Below are 23031 nucleotides of genomic sequence, written 5' to 3' on the forward strand. Positions count from 1 at the left end.
TGTGCATTAAGAAAAAAAAAAGCATGATTTTATACATTAATGATTTCAAATAAAAGAGGACCGCAACATTTGTGCATCACTTCTTTCAAGAAAGTTAAGTCGGTGTTCTGCTTAGGAGAGATAACACTTTTTCTCCCTGTAGGTGGCCCCCCTGGCGTAGCCATTAGTTGCTAATTACTTGCAAACAAATAAACAATTAACTCCTTAAGCTGCTGGCTGGGCAAGTGTTCATTGACATGCTAAAACTTTCTAAGACAGGATTTTAATTAAGGACAACGTTCTAAATCCAGCCCCCTTGTCCACAAAGCTTTAACGTGAACTGCAGGAAGATCCCAGCCCTGTACAAGTTGAGCAGAGGCGAGAGAGGCTGGAGCTGAGGCTGTGCAGCCCAAGAGAGGATGTCTCCCAGTCTTCAGGAAGGGGCTCGGCTGGCGGAAGGCAAACCCTCATCCTGCTCCTTCTCAATTGAGAGCATCTTAGGACTGGACCAAAAGAAAGACGTCCTTCCAACAGTGGAGCCCCACAGGCCATGGGCGGACACCTGCAGCTCCTTAGGTAGGTCCCAAGGAGTGACTTAAAAGCTCATTGTTTTTTCATTGGTTGTGTTTAATTTGGCCTTGATTTCATACTACATAGACTGCATCCATGGGTTTGTCCTTTAAACAATGAAGTGTCTGGGACCTTTAATGCCTCCAGCCGGGCCATGTGGGAGATGGAAAGAATTATAAGCTTTTGATGCAAGTGTGTAGAAGTCACTGTCATTAACTGCCAACAATCTGTAGATCTCTCAATGTCTATTGGACACCTTGGATGGCCTCACGCTGTTCTCACCGGAAAAACAAATGATGTTCAGAAGTCACATTGTTACTGATCACCAAGGCAGGTTCTTTCTGTTTGTTTTTTGACTTTAGGTAGAGTAGAAGGCAATTGTGTCAAGAAAGCCAGAATGATTCCACTAGAAAATTGAAAGACAAGGTTCTAAAATAAAATCACTTCCAGAGCTTTAGGAAACATTGGATTGGCCATCTAAGATGGGGTTTATTTTTCTGGTCTTAGGGAAGGATGCTAACTCACGGTCACATGTCCCAGATTTTCCCAATGGGATATCATTTCCATGCATGGTGGATCACCCAATGCCAGAAGAAAGAGTTTCAAAATATGAAAATTACTTTCCAGCCTCAGAGAGAGTCTCTTTGAAAAGAGAGTTGAGTTGGTATAGAGGCCGAAGACCAAGGACTGCTTTTACTCAAAATCAGGTGGGAAAAAAATTTTTTAATTAAATAATGATAATGAAAAGGTCTGGATTGATGCTCTGTGGGAAAAAAAAAAAAAACCATTCATTTTAGGATTGCAGATAGAAGCCTTATTGATGAATCTATAAGCTGTATCATTTTTGAACAGTCTCTGAATCATCCTTTAACAGGTTTTCCAATTAGCTGTCAAAGATTTGAATGCAATTATTTTGCTAGATAAGTTCAAAAAGCCTGTTTTTGGTGACCTCTTGGATATAAACCTTTTAACAACTTATTTCCTTATACTTAGATTGAAGTGTTGGAAAACGTCTTTAGAGTAAACTGCTACCCTGGTATTGATATCAGAGAGGATTTAGCTCAAAAATTGGATCTTGAAGAAGACAGAATCCAGGTAGTTTTCCAACTGAATTTCTGCTTATGATGGTTGAAATGTGAAGAATAGTATAACATTTTGAGTATTTCTGAGATCTTTTTTTTTTTCCTCTTAATTTTAGATTTGGTTCCAAAATCGACGTGCAAAGCTGAAAAGGTCCCACAGAGAAACGCAGTTTCTAAGGGCAAAAAAAAATTTCAACACAAATGTTTTGGAGCAGATAGAAAACTAAACGAGTGAAATGATCTTCCAAGAACACACCACGAAGAACCAATGAAGGGAGAAATCAGCTGTTTAAAATGTGCTTTCTTTTCCTGCATTTAATCTGTATATGTATTTTTTTCTAAAAATGTAGTATAAATAATTACTGTTACAGCATGGTACGTATTATATTTGGGCACTTTTAGTCATAATAAAGATCTTTCCTATATTTTTTAAAATAAGCATATTTAGAAAAGCCAGCTATTTTTTTTTTTAAAGATTTATTCATTTTATTACAGCCAGATATACACAGAGGAGGAGAGACAGAGAGGAAGATCTTCCATCCGATGATTCACTCCCCAAGTGAGCCGCAACAGGCCGGTGCTGAGCTGATCCGAAGTCGGGAACCAGGAACCTCTTCCAGGTCTCCCACGCGGGTGCAGGGTCCCAATGCATTGGGCTGTCCTCAACTGCTTTCCCAGGCCACAAGCAGGGAGCTGGATGGGAAGTGGAGCTGCCAGGATTAGAACCGGCGCCCATATGGGATCCCGGGGCTTTCAAGACGAGAATTTTAGCCGCTAGGCCACGCCGCCGGGCCCAAGCCAGCTATTTTTTAAGTGAGCACAGTTACTCTTAGAAAATAATTCACCAAGACCGATAAACTTGTGACGAATGCATTCTACCAGTTGGATTCTATTCACAAACTATTTCATGCAAAATACTCTGAAGAACAAAAGTGTGGTTTATTTTAACTAGTTTACTTCAAGTGCATTGTGAAACATGATATTGCTTAACTGTGTTACAGATGTGATTTATTTATCAATTTCAGGGTTTCATGATTTATGGCATAAGCAGTAATAGTTAGCTCACCAAATATTAAAATATCCTGATAGCATGACAATTTCAAGTTGTTGGGTTTTTAGCCGAGTTACTATGTCAGAGACATAAAAACAGCAGCTGTCATATTCACCATTGGCAGTATGTTGCACAATAGCAGCAAATAAATGCAAAATGTAAGTAGCTTTATGGTTCATTTACTTCATTAAAATGATATTGGTTATCTGGCTTCTATCTGTTTCTGGTTTAATGAGTCCAGTCATCAGCATATTTTGTTACAGTGTTACCTGGGCTGAGAAGGTAGAATGGCTGGTCTTATTGTTATGTGTTTTTACACACAAGAGGACTTCAAAAAGTTCATGGAAAATGGATTTGAAAGGCAAGCTATTTTGCTTAAAAACATTTTTTCATTTATGCAGAGTTTTTTCATCATAGATATTTTTATGAACTTTTTGAAGATCTGTGACATTCAAGAGGTTCAAAAAACGTGCCTTTCAATTCCATATTCTGTAAACTTTTTCAAATACCCTTGTTGTTATTGGTGATAAAAGGGACATTTCCTAAGCCACAAGAAATGACTTGTTTTCATTTCCCGTTTTCCCAATTTACTTACCACTTAAAGATGGATCTAAGGATAAGATGCATGACAAAAAGGGAATTTTCCCCGCTAAAAATTGGGTATTTGTTTTCCAGTTAATGGAAGTCCTAAGTGGGTGGGTTTTTCTGAAACTTTAGCTTGAGCACTGTGACTTTTGTCCACTGTGTTTCAACTCTGTTTATATTGATGCCCCCCACCTCACACACACACCTCCCTTCCCACTCCTTCCACACTCCGTTTCTGTTCTTTCTTGCTGTCATTTGGGAAGTGAATCAATAGATGAATGATCTTTGTCACTCTGCCTTTCAAATACATAATAAATCTTTACAGAGATCAGGGAGAGCTGTGTGTCTTGGGATGCCTACACCCCACTTTGGAGTATCCGGGCTTGAGTCCTGGCTCATCTCCTAAATCAAGCTTCCAACAGATGTGCAACCTGTGAGTCAGCGGGTGATGCCTCAAGTACTTTATTCTGAGACACACATGTAGGAGACGGATATTGAGTTCTTTCAGCCTAGTTTACCTATAAAATCTAGTAAGAAGACAAACATCCTAGTTCTGGAATTACTATCTCAGTGTTTTCCAGTTGTAATTTTGTATGGCTGATTCAAATAGTCTTAAAATTAAACTTTGCTTACAACTGAAATATATTTGTAACTAGTGTTGTATATTTGAAACTTTAAAATCATATAGTATAAATGATCCTTATAATGGGAACAAATAACCTTTAGAAGTCAACAGAGATGGTCTCACCAAGAAACCATTGAACTTACCAGGACAATAAGATGCTGGACTTTATGCTTGGTAAATACCTCCAATGAAAGAATGTCAACTGAATTTGAACTATGGAAATGCAACAAGGTGGAGCAATCCGCGTGGGGGGAGGGTGTGGGGAGGGACGAGGGGAATCCCAGTGCATAAAAAATGTATCACATCATGCCATGTAATTAATTTAAAAAAATGAAATGCAATAAAAATATGTCTTTAAAAAAAAGAAGTCAAATAAAGGAAAGTAGTAACAATTTGTAATGTTAAGGAAGTAAATTTAAATGTACTATACTTCTCCATTTATATTTTCTGATACTACTGACAGAATCTCATAATACAGAAGACCATCCAAGAAGCAAAATTATAAACAGGATCACTGTGTGTTTCCCCAAAATCCTTTTAAAAAAACCTCAAAGATGGCGGCTGATCTTGTGAAAGGGAATCATGAATTAGCAGTATTTTTAGAATTATAGTTGGATAATAATTTGAAGTAAATACAATGATATTCAGGGGGAAAACAAACGACTTTTAAGGAACAATCAGACAAAATGAAAATGGCCATGAAAAACCAAAATGGAATTATCTTTCCCTCAAAACCCACAGGTTCTAATCCACAGCTTATCTCTGCTCCTGGTAATTCCAGGCCTTTGTCTCCTTTAATGCCCAGGACAAGTGAACAGGAGTAACAAATCAAACTAATGCAGTCAGGCTAATACCTGGAGCGTCTCTATTATCTGCCCACTGCCTAAATAAGGTTATTTGTTCTCTGGTAATGGCATTTGTCTCCTGTGAAGCCAGCCTGACAAACCCCATCACTACAGAGTGTGGGTGAAAACAATGTGCATGCTGGTGGTCAGCCATCTGAGTTCATTAGTGTGAATAGCTGCTTTCACCTGATCACACACCACACTCATGGCATAAACCCTCCTTTATGAACCCCTCACACAGCATTGGCAGTCTGGGCCTTGAGCCTGCTTCTGCAGGTAGGGAGCCATGTGTTGGTTAATGGACATGATGTGGCACCCAAATCACAATGTGACAAACAGTGGCTCGCTGTCCTTATTCATGTTCATGTTGACTGTCTTGCCTCTTGGAGCAGCTGAGGCAGGACTCACTGGCTCTTACCCCTCCACCTCATCAGATTTACCACTTTCCCTTTTCCTCTAATTTTTTTGTTTCTGTCCACTGCCTTTTTTCCTACTGGTACCGTGGCAAGACTGTTGGTGTCAGCGGGCATTATACTGAACACCACAAACGAACCTCCAGCCTAAAAATGTTTCTTGTTAAGCTTCTGGCTAATTGCTTACATTCTGTCTGGTGCAAAGTCACCAACAAACAGGATCTTGGCATCTGGTCTCTTCCTTCGGGACTCCTAGGACGGCCTAGTACATTGTCTCCTTTAACTGAAATTTTACGACAAGGTCATTTCAATTAAATAAATGACACCATACCTCATATCCTATTTACCACATCATAAGCTTGCAAATAACCATGCACCTACTTAACCTGCTGTCCCTTTGGGCTAGCTCCAAAGTGAGAACCTGGAAGTCCACCTGAACTCAGCTCTCATGCAGCCTAGAGCCAAGACCAGCCATACCTGGCTACATTTGCCACCCCCAAGTTCATCCACAGACCTGTGATGAATGAGTTGTCAATCGGAGTTTAAGAGTATATAAAAATCCTTAAGGCCCACACTATGTAACTAGTTCTTTATAAAGTTAACATTTAATTACCACATTTTGACTCAAATTTTTCTTTTTTATTTATGTGAACACCAGAAAAAGAAAGAGACCTTCCATCTGGTGGCTCCCCAAATAGAATAGCCAGAATTGAGTCAGGCCCAAACCAGGACACCAAAAGTCAACTGGTGACTCCTAGAAAGTCAGGACCTTGGAATTCTCCCACACAATGGAAGAGACCCAAGTGTCTGAGCTAGCACTCCTAGGGGTGAGCATCCTGAACCTGGAATCAGGCATGGAGCCAGGATTTCAATCCAGAGATCCCAATATGGGATGCGGGAACCCCAAAGAGCATCTTAACCACCTCACCAAGCACCTTAAAACTTGCCTTGGGATTTCATAATTTGGTAGACAGATATTTCCACATTTTTTAAGTCAGATTGGTCATTTCCTCTGTATTTTCCATTGCTTTATCTGATATCTTCTCATTCTTGTGATCACCTAGTGTCTTGATAGTTTATGATTTACTCATCTTTATTGCACTTTTTGGCCCATCCATTTTTCTGTTACATAACAATCGTAATGACTGGAACAAGTCATTCACCAAATCATAAAAATATGATGGCACTAATACTAAAAGCAATAATGCCACCATTTGCTAAATGCTTATTAGAGACTGAATATTCATGTCCCTGGGAGCCTCCCCAACTTGATATTTGAAAGTGGGAGGTCTTTAGGAGGTTATTGGGTTATGAAGGTGAAAGCCTTATTTTTTTTCTTGAAAGTCTTATTAATGGGATTGGTATCCCTCTAAAAAAGAACCTCCCCCCAACGAGGGCTCCCTTTTCTCTTCTCCTATGTGAGAATACAACAGCAAACCAGCTGTACACCAGGAAGTAAGCCCTCAGCAGACACCACAGATATCCATGTTTTAATTAAAAAAAAAAAATAGGAACAAAGACAGAAGCATCCAATGGTACACTGACCAAATGCCTGTGACAGACAGGATTGAGCAGCTGGAGCTAAGGCCAAAACTAAGAACCAGGATCTCAATCCAGACCAGCTGGGAACAGCGCAGATCCAGGTACTCAAACTATCACCACCGCGCCACGAGGTCCATGTCAGCAGGCAGTTGGAAGTCAGGAGCCAGAAGAAGGCTCTAAACCCAGGCAATGAGATGTGGGACACAAAAGTCCCAGCCGCTAACCCAAACATCCTGCCTTGCCCATACTTTAAATTTGGACGCCTCAGCCTCCAGAACTGGGAGAAATCAATTTCAGTTGTTTATAAATCAACAGGTGCTTTGTCATATCGGTGTCAATGGACTAAGGACGTACTGCCAGGAGCTGTATATTGGCACTTCTCATGAAGTCTCCCATTTCACTGTCACAATACTTCTGCAAAGGCAATGGAAATAGCTGACCCACCTTGAAGATAAAGAAACCTAGTCTGGGATATTTTTATTATAATGATTTATGATTTCCACATCCCATATTATAATATTACTTTTTAAAAAAGATTTATTTAGGGTCCGGCAGCGTGGCCTAGCGGCTAAAGTCCTCGCCTTGAACACCCCGGGATCCCATATGGGTGCCGGTTCTAATCCCAGCAGCTCCACTTCCCATCCAGCTCCCTGCTTGTGGCCTGGGAGAGCAGTCGAGGACGGCCCAATGCATTGGGACCCTGCACCTGCGTGGGAGACCTGGAAGAGGTTCCAGGTTTCCGGCATCGGATCGGTGCGCACTGGCCCGTTGTGGCTCACTTGGGGAGTGAATCATCGGATGGAAGATCTTCCTCTCTGTCTCTCCTCCTCTCTGTATATCTGACTTTGCAATACAAATAAATAAATCTCTTTTTTTTTAAAGATTTATTATTTGTATTGCAAAGTCAGATATACAGAGAGGAGGAGAGACAGAGAGGAAGACTTCGTAATAAAAAAATAAATTTTTAAAAAAATTCCATCAATAAATCTTTTTTTAAATGCAAAAAAAAAGAAATTATGAATACAATTGACAAGCCTTAATCTAGGTAACAAAGAAAAAAAAAGATACAATTTCTGATGTCAGGAATGAGAGGCTGTAACTATTAATATTAAGAGAGTAGGGAATATTGTGAGCAACTCTACATACATAAATTCAGTTGCTTATAAGAAAATGATTGGGGTGGGGGAGGAAACTTACTTGGGGAGGGAGCTCAGAAATCCCAGAGCCTATGGAACTGTATCATAAAACAACAATAAAAAATAAATAAATAAAATAAAAAGAAAATGATCAGCTCTACAAACTACTAAAATTCACCCAAGAAGAAAGAAATAACATTGAAAGTCTTGTATTCATAAAAGAATGTTTAAATAACTATTTTAAAAGTTACTTGAAAGGTCGAGTTACAGAGAGACAGGGAAGAGATGCAGAAGGAGATGTTTTGTCCACTGGTTCACTCCCTAAATTGCAGCAACAGCCAGTGCTGTACCAGGCTGAAGCCTGGAGCCAGGAACCGCATTCAGGTCTCCTGCATGAATGCAGGGGCCCGAACACTTGGGCCAACCTCTGCTGCTTTCCCCGATGCAATAGCAGGGAGCTAGATCAGAAGTGGGGCAGCTGGGACTCAAACTGGTGCCCCGTGGGATGCCAGCATTGCAGGCAGTGGCTTAACCTGCTTACCTGAGATGTAGGAAGTATAATAGGAAAATGAAATAATTTCCTTCAAGGAGTAGGGGGGTGTGGTGGGATCACATTTACAGGGCAGAAGGAATGGGGCAGCTGTTTCCTTTGTCTGCCTAGGCCCTTCATGCCTAGTTTGGTTCTCAGATCTACAGTAAAGTTTCACTTACTCTGTCTGGAACTGCAAGACACAACGCTCAAATCCTGAGGGTGGACTGGGAATGCCGGGCTGCTAGCCCCAGGCTGCTAGCCCAAGAAACACACCAACACACGTACTTGGTGGAAAAGAGTGCCTCTTGCTCTTTATTTTACTCTTCATATATATACCTTCTTCTCTAGGGGAGGAGGGGAAGGGGAGGGGTTTCCTGGAAGTAGTTATCTTTATTGAAGCAGGGAAGGAACTAATCATCTATATTGAAACGGGGAGGAACCTAATCATCTGAACAGGAACAAGGGTGGAGGTTCTATTCCACTTGCTTTACACAGGATGTTCTGGCCTAATATCCTGCTTGCTGTGGCCCTGCTTGCCCAAGGCAGGCTTTGCAATGCAACAGGTTGTCAGGTATGTCAAGTAAGGCCCGCAAGTCTGTGGCTCTTAACATTACTCAAAACAGAACCAACAAGGATGTAAGAAAATTTTTGAGCATAAGCAGAATTGATGACACAAACAGAAGGCATGAACATGTTGAAACAGGGTAGGGGTAGGGCAGAACCAGTGCCAACAAGTTTGCACACTATGCTTTGGCTATGTGCCCTCAGACAAAAGTTAAAGAACCATCAACAAATGTGGAACTCTAATTAGCAGGCTTGCTTTTTGTAGTGGTATGGGATAGCAATTCTGAAACTGTTTTCGGTATATTATTGGTTTGGGCAAACAAGTGAAGATGAAGGGTCTTAGGAGTTGGGTTTCTCCCTGTTGGGAAACTGCTTAGCATGGAAGGAAAGTTGGCATGAACGTATCTGTAGGGAGTTAGAACTGAAGACACCAATGTGTATTTAGGGTATAGGAGAGCAGTATTTGGTGGCACAAGACTGTGACATACACAAGAGAACTTCTAAGAGCTCATGCCTGGCCAAGTATTTATAGAAGCCCCTCAGCCTGTAGGATTCTAACTGCTCAACTGCATTCCAAACTTGGCCTCCATGTTAAATTGCAAAGATAATCTGGTGCCAATAGTACTTTTTTTTTTTTTTTTTTAGTTGGAAACTTGGAACAACCCAACAGTCTCAGGCCTGTGCTTTCGTCGGGGTTCTTCGTGTTGCCAGAAAGGAAACCGAGCTCACGTTCAGTGAAGCATGAAGGGAATTTTTAGTGCCTGTCAGTGAAGAGCTAGCAGCAGGTCTAGCCACAGCTGTCTGGATCTATTGTGGGAATGATGCCCTCGGAGCTCCTCACTCCCTCACTGTCCTGTGGTTTCTTGGGTGATGTCTGCTGCTGGGGTGGGGAGGGCGCTGATGGAACTGGATGGCACAGGCTCATCTTTGACCAATGTACACAATCCAGGGAACACAAGCTCGGAGTCAGCTAAGGAGATGCTGGGAAAAGAGGCCCATCTTGTGGGGTGAGTCACCCCTGGTGTGCAGAGATATCTAACCAGAGCTGCCTTCCAGTTGCTCAATCGCTCAGTCACTCTGGTTGGACTCATGCCATCCCTTTCGTCAGCTACTTTATGAGTAAAGAAGGGACTCAAGCCTGTTCATTGCAATGACTGTAACTTTTGGACTACTGCTCTGGTTTTGCCAGATTCAAGAGTAGAGCCTCACTATTGGCCAGGCCATGTGGTTCAGGATTCCAGAAGACAGGCTTTATGTAGACTTTGAGAGACAACTAGAAACAAACAAAACATCCAAAATGCTAATGGCCACTTATCTACCACTCGAGAACTCTGAACAAAGTACTCAGGATAGCAATGGGTTCTCTGGAGGCGCAATGGCACTGCAGGGGCAACACCAACACCAGGAAAGGAGCTGAATGGGCCAGAGGTAGGCTGATGTGAAGTCAGAAGCTAGGATCTTTCAGATCTCCCAAGTGGGGTAGCAGCTGAAAGAGCTGGATCATCCTCTGCTGGTTTTCCTAGGCCATGATCCATGAGCTGACCAGAAGTGAGGCATCCAGGACTCAAACTGCGGGGTCTCCCCCACAGATTCCTCTAATACCCTGTTGCCAGAGGGGGTGAGCCTGCTGCACACCACCCAGCCTCCCAACGTGGCAGAGACAAACAGAGGGACAGGGGTTCTGTATAGCAGTTCCGGTTTATTTGTGAAGTACAGATTCTTATATAGGGTAATGGATAGCCTCAGGCCAGGAATTTTAGAAATTCCAGGAGGGGAGAAACTAGGAGCCAATTACTAGGAGCAGGACTGCGGAAGCCACCTCCCATAAGCCAAGGGTAGGTAAGCCAAATGTCCCTGGCCAATCAGTGTTTCCTTGAAACAATGTGACCCCTGCCCAGGGCTCTGTCCATGACCGCCATCTTGCTCACCACATACAACCCACTGAACTTGACTGTTAGTCGCCATCTTGTTGACTTAGTGACCCCTTTGCCCCTGAGCCCCACATCAAAGCCAGAGCCATATGGGATTTTAGTGTCACAGGCAGCAGCTTTGCCCACTAAACCACAATGCCAACTTTTTGTTGCCTTTTTTTTTTTTAAAGATTTACGTATTTTTATCTGAAAGGCTGAGTTATATAGCGAGAATGAGAAAAAAGAGAGAGAGAGAGAGAGAGATCTTCCATCCTCTGGTTTACTCCACAAATGGCCAAAGTTGGGCTGATCTGAAACCAGGAGCCAGGATGTCTTTACAGATATCCCACTTGGGTACTGGGGTTTAAGCACTTGGGTCATTGCTGTTTTCCCCAGGCCTTAAGCAGGAAGCTGGATCGGAAGTGGAGCAACTGGGACCAGACTGGTACCCATAGGTGTTCCTGAAGCCACAGGTAGAGAATCAGCTTGCCATGCCACAGAGCTGGCCACTGCCCTTTTAAAAAACATGTATCTGGGGGCCTGGCACGGTAGCGTAGTGGATAAAGTCTTTGCCTTGCACGTGCAGAGATCCCAATAGGTGCCAGTTCTAATCCCAGCAGCCCCACTTCCCATCCAGCTCTCTGCTTGTGGCCTGGGAAAGCAGTCGAGGATGGCCCAAAGCCTTGGGACCCTGCATCTATTTGAGAGACCCAGAAGAACACTGGGCTCCTGGCTTCGGATTGGCTCAGCACTGACCATTGCGGCTACTTGGAGAGTGGGTCAGTGTAGGGAAAACCTTCCTCTCTGTATATCCAACTTTCCAATAAAAATAAATAAGTCTTTTAAAAAGGGCATTTATTTGTTTTTTATTTATTTGAATGGCAGAACTACAGAAGTGCACAGACTCAGTAATATCTTCCATCCGTTGATTTACTCCACAAGCTTTCACAACAGTCAGGATTGGGCCAGGCCAAAGCTTGGCGCCAAGAACTTAGTCTAAGTCTCCATATGAATGACAGGGACTCAACTACTTGAGCCATCACCTGCTCACTCTCCGGGGATGTGCATTAACAGGAAGCAGAAGCAGAGCTGGGAAGCGCTCTGACAATGGGACCCATGCATCCTGAGTGGCATCTCGTACACTGCACCAGGTACCCATCCCAGCCGCGGCATCTTGAGCAACATCATGGCATGGAGAACCCACCTTGTCTTGCAAAGGGCTGAAGCAGAGTAACCACATTTCACACATCCGTCAGCAGTTTCTTTTTAAGCTTCCAGTCTCTTAAGTCCTCTTCATAACCCAGGGCTTTTGAAACCTGAGACTGCATGAGAGCTGTGTACAGTAGAGATGTAAGATGCTGATCCCCACAGACTCTGAGTGGCTGGCCCACCACAGGAAGGGCTGAGGACAGAGCTGTCAGGGCATGGAGAATGGCAAGGACAAAGGTCTTGAGGCACACAGGGGACTTCTGGGAACTACCCACAAAGTGAGAAAGTGTGAAAAGAACAAGAAATGCAGACGCAAGGGCCAGGAAGGGTAGGGTCTTGAGTGCAACAATGAGACCGAGTTTTCATCTGAGTGCTACTGGAAGCCCCTGAAGGTGTTGCATAAAAGGCAATTAGGAATCAGATTTTCATTTTCATCTTATCTTATTTTTAAGTAAACTGTCTTTTTGTGCAGAAACAGGCTTCGTTGTTGTTGCTGGGTTGTTGCGTTTTTTTTTTTTTTTTAGATTTATTTATGTTTATTGGAAAGTCAGATTTACAGAGACAAGCAAAGAAAGATATTCTGTCTGCTGATTCACTCCCCAAGTAGCCGCAACAACCACAGCTGAGTCAATCCAAAGCCAGGAGCCAGGAGCGCCTTCTGTGTCTCCCTCTTGCATGTAGGGACCCAAAGCTTTGTGCCATCTTTCACTGCTTTCCCAGGCCATAAAAGGAAGCTGGATCAGAAGTGGAGCAGCCAGGACTCGAACCAGTATCTATATGGGATACTGGAGCCATAGAGAGAGGGTTAAGCTGATAAACCACTATGCAAATCTAACAGATTTTTCATTTCAGGAAAACTACCTTAGGGGTACTCCAGTTATTAAGGTATCAGCAAGCCATATCAGAGTACTTGCATTCGTATTCTGCATTTGATCTTGGCCAAAAGACCAAGAAGTGATACGTTTATATTCTAGTTCTGCCTCTTGACTCTAGCTTCTTGTTCCTGCATGCACTGGGAGGCAGCAGGTTGGCTCAAGATTTTGGAACTCAGGAGCCAGCGTGCTGTAGGAACAGGTAAAGCCCCCACTGTGACCCTAGCATCCCATATGGGTGCTTGTTCATATCCTGGCTGTTCACTTCCCATCCAGCTCCCTGTGAATGGCCTGGGAAAAGCAGGGGAGAGTGGCCCAGGTGCTCCGGCACCTGCCACTCATGTGGGAGAGACATAGATGGAGATCCTGGCTTCCATAGTTGGCTTGGCTCAGCCCTGGTCATTGTGGGCATCTGGGGGAGATCTCTCTCTCTCTCTCTCTTACTCTGACTTTCAAAAAAAACGACAGGGAACCTTTGCCGGGGTTCAGGCGAAAAAGCAGGGGTATGGACGGGAGGGCGTGGAAGGGAGGGTGTTAAACCATGGAGTATGTGAGGATTTTGAATGCTAACCTCGGCCCCTGTTGTTGTATTTTTCTTGTTCCTGTTTTATGATCTTCCAGTTGCTCCATCCCCTAGTTCCTCTACCCTCTGCCTTTTTGTGTTTTTTCAAAGTGAAAAATACTCTCCTTGTTGCAAAAGTGATACATTCTCCATATTCAAAACTTAAACAGCACCAGAAAATTCAAGAAGAAATGGGTCTCCCATGCAGAGACCCCACTGTCTGCTTAGACCTTGTCTGAGTGCACACGCATTTGCACCAGCAGAACCACATCAGATATGTGATTCGCTAGTGCGCTTTTCCTCCTTGCATAGAAGATTATGATCCCAGGCCCTGTGGGATCTGCATTCCACGAGAGGAAAGCTGCATCCCACTCATCAAGATTTCTTTGCTGCTTGGGCAAATTTCCCAAGTCAAAAAAGAGCTTTAACAGGTAGCCTTTTTGAGTCTGTAAGGTTAGAGGATGCAAGTAATTTCCCTGCACAGAGGCAGGAGGAGGACTAAGGGATTTCAAAATTAAAACACCAGAAAATACATGCCAAACAGAGAAACTTAAACGAGTGTAGTCATTTCCTCCCAGAAGGGAGTGTGATGCCTAGACAAAATTCCATTGTTTATTTTGCCTGGTCTTAACCCAAGCTACACAAAAAGCAGAGCGGGGGCCCGGAACCGCCTGCCTGTGTCCTGGCGGCCCCTGGCTCCCTGCGTGAGGTCTCTGAATGTCTCCGGATTAGCCAAGAATTCTCAGAGCAGCGGGCCCAAGACTACTAATTGTATTTGCGTCTCTGTCTCGGTTTGGTGGCTTAGTCAAGTTTCCTGATGCATTCTCATCTTAATTTTCTAAAAATGTAGTAAGGATAAGTATCTAGTTTTCTGTTCTGCACTTTTCCCCAGGGGAAAATGATCTAAATGCAGACCTGCGGGTATTTCTCTACACTCCTGTCTATAGATCATTGGGGTGAGCCCTCCTTTCTTGGCCATCACGTGCTTGAAAGAGAAAGCAAAGGCCTGGAATACCTGAACTCTGCCCTCAGCCACCAGCTGCTTTCTGCAGGGGAAAGGTCTGCTGCCTGACAAGGCAGACAGCGTGTGTACCGGGAAAAACACGGTTTTACACTCCAACAACAGAATGTGATGGAGTGGAGTCGCTGAAGACTGATTGTAGCATGCAAATGCGGGCTTGCAGGAGTTCACTATTAAGTCGAGATTCTAGATTACTGTTTTACTTATGTTGCATCATTTTACTAGCAACTGTAGTTAGGCTAATTTTATAAAAAGATTCTCACATTTAACAGAAGCAGGGGAGAGGGGCCTGGCACAGTGGCCTAGTGGCTAAAGTCCTCGCCTTGAACATACCAGGATCCCATAACGGCGCTGGTTCTAATCCCAGTGGCTCCACTTCCTATCCAGCTCCCTGCTTGTGGTCTGAGAAAGCAGTTGAAGATGGCCCACAAAGCCCTGGGACCTGGCACCCACATGGGAAACCTGGAAGAGGCTCAGGGCTCCTGGTTTTGGATTAGTTCAGCTCCGGCCATTGCAGCCACTTGGGGAATGAATCAACGGACGGAAGAACTTCCTCTCTATCTCCTCCAAGGCTTAAGGCCATCCTCGACTGCTTTCCCAAGCCACAAGCAGGGAAGCTGGATGGAAAGCAGGACTGCTGGAATTAGAACCGGCACCCATATGGGATCCCTGTGCATGCAAGGACAGGACAGGACTTTAGCCACTAGGTTACCACACTGGGCCCGGGGCTATTTTTAACTCCTCTCATGCTCCAAATTCCTATGTTGAAATCCTAGTCCTCAAGGCGATATTATTCTGTGGCCTACGGAGCCTTCAGGTGGTGTTTGTCATAAAGGTGAGCTCTCATGAATGGGCTTAAGGTCCTTCTGAAATAACCCTGAAGGCATTGGGCACAGCTGTCAAGACACAACCTGGTACCCCTACTTCCCAAGTGCCAGGGTCTGGATTGGAATCCTGGCTCTGCTTCAGGATCCAGCTTCCTGCTAGATGCATATCCTGGGAGAGAGTAGGTGATGGTTCAGGTAGGGTCTTTGCCCTCCACATGGGCGATCCAGAATGAGTTCTAAATTCTCAGCTTTGGCCTGGGCCAACCCTGGATACTGTGAGCCTTTGAGGAATGAAACAGTGGCTAGAAGGTCTCTTCCTTCTTTTCCTCTCTCTGCACACTTTTCAAATAAAATTGGAAGGGATATAGAGTCTATAGGGGAATAAAAGAGGACTACTTAGGACGAACAGGTTAAGGAAGAGCCCCCTTCCCCAGGGCAGAGACCCAGACCCTTGCTGGCGAGGACAAAGCCATGCCTCACTGAGGCACAAAGGGGCTCCAATGGGGCCAATCCACATATTATAGTGCCTGGGGAAGCTGTACAAGGGAAGGTGAGATTATGCATTTCAGTGATGGAATTCTCCCACGAAACCACCCTGGAGCGGGTGCCTGGGGAAGCTGCTGTGCACTGCCAGAACTCGTGTCTGAGAGGCTGTCTGGGTGGCAGGAGTCAGGCGCTGGGGAAATGGCTTGCACTGCAGGCACAGAAAAAGCCGCCCATGCTGTAGGAACTGGGTGCTGGTGGAGCAGCCCCCACTGCAGGAGCCTGCCAGGGAGCAAGAGCCCAGAAAACAGGGCTTTCCCCTACAATGTCTCCTTTCCCCTACAATGTCTCTCCATCGCCCTCTGCTGACCAAGTTTAACAGTGCCAACTGACAAGAGACCCCGTTTCAAATACATCCCACTTGACTTTTGCACAGAGCCTAGGAGGGAAAGAAAGGGAGCTCCCATTTGTTGCTTCCCTCCCAAACGCACACAACAGCTGGGGCTAGGTGAGGCAAAAGTCAGCAGCTGGGAATGCAATCCAGGTCTACCCACGTGGAACCCAACGACCTAAGCCATCAGCACTGCCTCTCAAGGTCTACCTGGCAGAAAGCTGAAGACAGAAGCTGTTGTGATAAAATATGGACTTGAGCTAACAAAAGTGTACCAGGAGTTGGGTATTTGGGCCCAGTGCCATAGCCTAGTAGCTAAAGTCCTCGCCTTGCACATGCCAGGATCTCATATGGAATAAATCTTAAAAAAAAAAAAAAAAAAAAAAAAAAAAAAAGAGCTGGGTGTTTGGCCAAGAAATTGGGATGCCATTTGGGTTGCCAAGGTCCTATGTTGAAGTCCTGGGTTCGAATCCTCATTCTTCTTGCATTTTCTTGTCATCTTCCTTCCTTTTGTCTTCCTCTTTTAAAAGGTTTGTTTACTTATTTTAAAGTCAGAGTTACAGTTACAGAGGGGGAGGGACAAAGAGAGGATGCTTCCAATGTACCGGTTCATACCCCCAGTGACAGCAACTGCCAGAGCTGGGCCAGGGCAAAGCCAGGAGCCAGGAGCTTCCTCAGGGTCTCCCCAGGGTGGCAAGAGTTCCAAGCACATGGGCCACGCTACTTTCCCAGGTGCACAAGCAGGGAGCTCAATCAGAAACAGAGCAGTTGTGACACAGAAGGGTGCCTATACAAGATGCCAACATCACAGCAGCACCTTACCTTGCTACGCCATGATGCATGGCTGCTTACTCCAGCTAATGCAAACACAGTCAAGTAGGGGTGACAGGCAGCCCAAGTAGCTCAATTCCTGCCAGCGGAATGAATTCCTATGCCCTGGTTTCAGTGCGGCCCAGTTCTAGTCATTGCAAGCATTTGGGGAGTGAGAGGATAGGCAAGTTGTTTTCTCAAATAAATAAATAAATTATATATATATATATATAAAGTGTCAATATTGGTCTACCAACTGAGGCAAATGTATCCTAATAATCTGTTACTAACAAAGTAAAGTGGGTGTGGAGTGTACAAGAATTTTGAATTATCTTCTCAATTTTTCTGCAAGTCTAAAGCTATTCTGAAATTCAAAAACTTATTTTTTTAAAAGATTTATTTATTTTAATTGCAAAGATAAATATACAGAGAGGAGGAGAGAGAGAGAAGATTTTCCATCCACTGATTCACACCCCAAGTGGCCTCAACAACCAGAGCTGAGCCGATCCGAAGTCAGGAGCCAGGAGCTTCTTTCGGGTTTTCAACGTGGGTGCAGGCTCCCAAGGCCTTGGGCCGTCCCCCACTGTTCTTCCAGACCACAAGCAGGGAGCCAGACAAGAAGCAGGGCCGCCGAGATTAGAACCGGCGACCATATGGGATCCCAGAGCATGCAAGGCAAGGACCTCAGCCACTAGGTTATCGTGCTGGGCCCTAAAAACTTATTTTAAAAAATGAGACATTAGGGCCCGGCAGCGTGGCCTAGCGGCTAAAGTCCTCGCCTTGAACCCCCGGGATCCCATACGGGCACCGGTTCTAGTCCTAGCAGCTCCACTTTCCATTCAGCTCCCTGCTTGTGGCCTGGGAAAGCAGTTGAAGATGGCCCAAAGATTCGGGACCCTGCACCCATGTGGGAGGCCCGGAAGAGGTTCCTGGTTCCTGGCTTTGGATTGGCATAGCACCGGCCCGTTGTGGCTCACTTGGGGAGTGAATCATCAGACGGAAGATCTTCCTCTCTGTCTCTGTCTCTCCTCCTCTCTGTATATCTGACTTTGCATTAAAAATAAATAAATCTTTAAAAAAAATGAGACATTAGTGGGAAGATTGGTGATGTTCCAATAAGGTCTGTAGATTACCCAGTAATATGTTAAGGCTAGATTTCTGGATTTAATAACTGTACTATGATTACATACAACGTTAACATTAGTGGAAGCTGGGTGGATAGCCAATGGGTATTCTTTGAACTATGTTTGCAGTATTTCTGTATGCTTATAATTATTTCAAAACTTTTTTTTTCTGTAAACGATCTTGAAATGCTACCAGGTTTTTAAAAAGAGGAACCCAATCTATGGCCCTGCACGCCATTTTCCGTGTTGGCCTCAGCCACACATGCATACTTCTCAAGATACAGACTGTGTCGAAAGCAGCCAACATGCATACGGCTCAGTTTTATGGAGAACAGTTTGGAAGTCACGAACAAAGCTGGAAACACAACCGAGGCCATAAATGAGACCGCCTGGAGTGTCCATGGGAAATACTGAGAGACATGACGTAGTCCCGCCAGCAGCGATGGAAGAATTTACTTTAGGTTTCCAGTTTAAATATATTTCTATATTGATTTGCATTGGACGAGGCCAGTGGAATCATCATCCAAGCTCTCCAGACACGGCCAGGCTGCCCTGCTCTACGCTGCCTGCAGCCTTCACCCCTCCCGGGGCTAACCTGCAGGGCATCTCACCACTACTAGGGATGCACAGGTGAGGAGCTGCTGCTGACCCAAGGCCGGTCCACCCTCAGAGCAGCCCCTGGCTGGGCAGGGGCCTGGGGCTCTCGTGGGACCTGCTCTTAGGTGCTTGTTTGTTGCTGGTGTGTGGCCGGCTCCTATTGCTTGTGAACTTGGCTCAACGTCTTGCTTTGCTGCTATTTTTGCCATCTGTTTGTCTCTCCTGGCTTCACCTTTAGCAACATTTAGCTACAATTTATAAGTTTAGAACACGCTGTGTGCTAGCCTTGGGTTGGGAGGGAGACCAGTCACGGTGCATAGTGAGTTTTTATCACTGGAAGACTCCAGGTGTGTGAGTTCCTCAATTGTGAGTGCTTTTCTCCCTGCAAGCATCCACAGAGCGCCGGGCGTCTCTTGCTTCTCTTCTGATCTGAGAGCATTGAGAAGCCCTGTTCTCTGCTGTCTGCCCCGCTAACATGTGCAGGCCTGGTCAAGCTATAAAACTCTGTCTGCAGTTGCTTCCTCCTTGTTCTTTTGCCTCTCTGAATCCTCCTTTTGTGGCATGTTTTCTCTAGCATCTCTTTTTTTAGGGGGGGGAGTTTCAGAAATTTTTTATTTATTTCATTCATTACGTTGCATTATGTGACACAGTTTTTTTCTTTTTTTTTTTTTTAAAGATTTATTTTATTTTTATTACAAAGTCAGATATACTGAGAGCAGAGATAGAGAGGAAGTGGAGCTGCCGGGATTAGAACCAGCGGCCATATGGGATCAAGGCAAGGACCTTAGCCACTAGGCCATGCTGCCGAGCCCGACACAGTTTTTTTCTAGCATCTCTTTATACCCAGCCTTTGGAATATGACGTGTAGGAAAGAAAGGTGTGGGTGTGTGGTGCAGCAGGATGCTGGAATAGCTGTGTGTCCCTGAGCAAGGCAAGGGGCTTCCCTGACTCTCAGATCCTTCCCTTGTCGAATGAAACTCACTGTGGCCACCTTCCAGGCACAGGGGGCTCTGGCTAAGTGAAAAAGGTTGCCCTAGAGGGTGAATTTCTGCAAGGACATCATGACTTTGATCCAGTAATTCTCCCAGTACCTGGTATACAACATGTACCCAACAAATGCTTGGAGAGGCAACAGTTGAGTATGAAAATGCTAGTCATTGTGATTGCACATTGGTATTTATCACAGCCGTGTCGTTTAAACTCATAATGATATCAAAGAATATAAAAAGCAGAGACTGGGATGGTGGCCCGTCAGGTTAGGCTACTTCCTGCTATTCTGCCATGCCATAAGAGGGGCTGGCACAATAGCCTAGTGGTTAAAGTCCTCGCTTTACATGTGCCAGGATCCCATAAGGGGGCTGATTCTAATCCTAGCTGCCCTGCTTTCCCATCCAGCTCCCTGCTTGTGGCCTGGGAAAGCAGTCGAAGATGACCCAAAGCCTTGGGACCTGTACCCATGTGGGAGACCCAGAAGAGGCTCCTGGCTTCTGGGTTCAGATCAGCACAGCTCCGGCCAGTGCAGCCACTTGGGGAGTAGATCAGCGACAGAAGATTTTCCTCTCTGTCTCTCTTCTCCTCTATATATCTGACTTTCCACTAAAAATAAATAAATCTTTATACACACACACACACACACACAAAAGTACCAGCTAGAATCTCGGCTGTTCCACCTTCAATCCACATCAGTGAATGATGGTCCAAGTACTTGGGCCCTTGCCACCCGTATGGGAGATGCACACGGCGTTCCAGCTCCCTGGCTTTGACCTGCTGTAGCCATATATAGAATGAGACAGTAGATGGAAGATCCATTTCTCCCTCTTTAGTGCAGGGCCCAGTCACCCCAGGGTTTTCCTTAATTCTTGGATTCAAGACATTGAAACTTGAGATTTCAGCAATGATCCTGGTTATATGTTCATTCAACATGTATGTATCAAAGGTTGGCTAAATGCCAGACAAAAACCTGTGCTCTGTACGTGGGACACTGGAACCCTTTCAAAATATAGTCCCATTCCTGTCCTAAGCCCCTCAGAGGGTGCTGGGTACTCTGAGGTTCAAAGTATGGCAAGACGTCCTGCAAATACACCCCCAAAGGTCTCACCAATTCACCTTAGTCAGGGGACACTGTTCTCTTTACTCCTCCTCTTTGTTCAAGTAACTTAAAAAAAAAAAAAAAGATTTGTTTATTTGAAAGGCAGAGTTACAGAAAGAGAGAGAGAGGGAGAGACAGAGAGATATCTTCCATGGTTCACTCTCCAAATGGCTGCAAGAGGCTGGTCCGAAGCCAGGAGCCTCTTCTGGGTCTCTCATGCAGGTGCAGAGGCCTAACGACTCAACTCCACTGTTTTCCCAGGCCATAAGCAGAGCGCGAGATCGAAAGTGGAACAATCGGGATTCAAACCAGTGCCCACATGGAATGTCAGCACCATAGGCGGCATTTGATCTACTATGCCACAGCACCCCTCAAGTAACTCTCACACTTGCAACAGGAGACACCACCTCTTCAGAAAACAGCCCATCTATTTCTCATTCTTTCCTGGTCACAGCATCCTCCAGGGGATGTTTGCTAGAAAGGTATCCTGTTGCAGACAGTGTTCCTGTAGCTCAAAGACCCCTGCTACATTATAACCCCTCATAGGAAACAGGGACTCCATGAAAGCTGAGTGAATGACTGATGGGCAGGATCTGATCCACAAACCCACTAATCTCCTGCAAATTCTACCCAAGTGTAAATCTCTGGAAGAAGAGAGAGGTGCAGGTCCCTAACCTCTTACCCCTCCCCTGCACCCTTCCCCCACCAACTCTTGTCTGGGTTTCATCTGCTTCTGGGACAGGCTGGGTGAATTCCTCCTGCGCGTCCTGCAACAGGCGGTAGTGCTCACTCACCCTCATAACTCCTTGCTTACTTTATTTTAGCAAAAACTCACTGAGGTCAGCATGCATGTCCCTCTGTCGTTGACACAGGCAAAACTCGCACGCAGTGAGGGAAATCGATTTGTGCATAACCCCGTTTTCTTACTGCAGTCTGCGTTCTACTCCCACTCACAAAATCAGGTCTGGATAACAAGAGTAATTGCCCCCGCCCGGAAGGGTTTTGCGTAAAAACCACCTTGGGGCAGCCCAGCGGCGTCTCCTGGGGTAGGGGATGGGGCGAGTGGGAGCTCCACACCTGGACCGCGCACGCCCTCTCGCGGTCACCGTGGTGACCTGATGTCCCGCGTTTCGTAGCCCCCTGGAGAGAAAACAGGAAGTGACCGCTGACCCGCGCACTGCAGGGACGCGCGCCCTGCAGTTCAAGGGTGTGCAGTTGGGTCTTTCTCCAGTCGGGACGTGGGTTCTCAGCAAGGCGAAGGCGCCAGGAAGAGCTTGCAGGCGGCAGCTAACTCTGGAGGAGCCTCCAGGCAGGGCAATTGGGAAGGACGCAGGCCTCCAGGCAGCCTGGGGTGGGGGCAGGCAGGGGACCAAAAAGAAAGCCAACGCCAAGACTGCTAAATTCTCAAAGCGCCTGGACCCTTGCCCCCTGCACCTGCTGGGAGGGAGGGTGGGAGGACCGGAAGAATAGAGCACTTCAATACTTCCATTATTATCACAGCACCCAAAATAAATAAGAAATTTTGGCCCTCTACTTCTACCCACCGTTCCTGAAAGCAGTCTTTAGTTATTCTCAGCTGAAAAAAAAATGATTTATGACACAAGTAATTTCCATAATCATTTTATCCTTTCTTGTGTTTCATAGGATACTCTAACCCCTAATAACATCCAATCTTTGAATTAAAGATTTCGCTTATCTGGTGAAGTTCTTGGTAGATTGGGGGAGGCTATATTTGCATTTCAGCAACCATTTATTTTAAGGTAATTTTACCTGTTTAATCCTCAGCTACATTCTAAATTTGGGAGGGGGGAGTTTTTTTGTGTTTTTTTGTTTGTTTGTTTTTTGGCAGGTTAGCTGTACCTACTAGGATACCAGACCCTGGGAACCGAGAAGTAACTCAGATAGGGACCTGCGGGCTTGTCTTCTCCTTGCCCTTTCTCCCTGCTCCATTTCCCTCTTCTCTTCCAGGATTTTCTCTCAGCTTCCAGAACCAGGGCTTATCGCCTTGCACCCTCCGAAGCATTCTGCAGGGCCAGGCTGGAAAGGGGGAGATGGGAGGAGGCACCTCATTGCAACATAGCAGATTGGAGAGGCGGTTGCCCAATGCCAATTTATTACCCTGATTTTCTGAGCACACTTGCCCCTTTGTTACCCATGACTCTCTTGCCAGCTTGCCTTCTTCCCAGCAGGTAAGGAAGAGAACTGCTCCTTC

The 23031-nt window shown here is 45.3% G+C and overlaps 1 protein-coding gene across 1 annotated transcript; it reads left to right on the plus strand.

The window, feature by feature from the left end:
* The first annotated feature begins 290 nt into the window (after positions 1 to 290).
* On the plus strand, positions 291 to 1902 carry HESX1 (HESX homeobox 1). Its single transcript, XM_004581561.2, has 4 exons — positions 291 to 555; positions 1057 to 1256; positions 1543 to 1644; positions 1748 to 1902. Exons 1-4 carry the CDS (start codon positions 399 to 401, stop codon positions 1856 to 1858), a joined length of 570 nt encoding a protein of 189 aa, XP_004581618.1. The 5' UTR covers positions 291 to 398; the 3' UTR covers positions 1859 to 1902.
* Positions 1903 to 23031: the final 21129 nt, after the last annotated feature.

This window comes from Ochotona princeps, chromosome 21 (genome assembly GCF_030435755.1).
Source record: "Ochotona princeps isolate mOchPri1 chromosome 21, mOchPri1.hap1, whole genome shotgun sequence".
NCBI lineage: Eukaryota > Metazoa > Chordata > Mammalia > Lagomorpha > Ochotonidae > Ochotona > Ochotona princeps.

Bases quoted from the DNA above. Each gene is read 5' to 3' on its own strand.
- HESX1 (XM_004581561.2), top strand. From the start codon at position 399: ATGTCTCCCAGTCTTCAGGAAGGGGCTCGGCTGGCGGAAGGCAAACCC. The intron at 556-1,056 runs GTAGGTCCCAAG...TTCTGGTCTTAG, and splicing joins GGACACCTGCAGCTCCTTAG to GGAAGGATGCTAACTCACGG. The intron at 1,645-1,747 runs GTAGTTTTCCAA...TCTTAATTTTAG, and splicing joins TTGAAGAAGACAGAATCCAG to ATTTGGTTCCAAAATCGACG.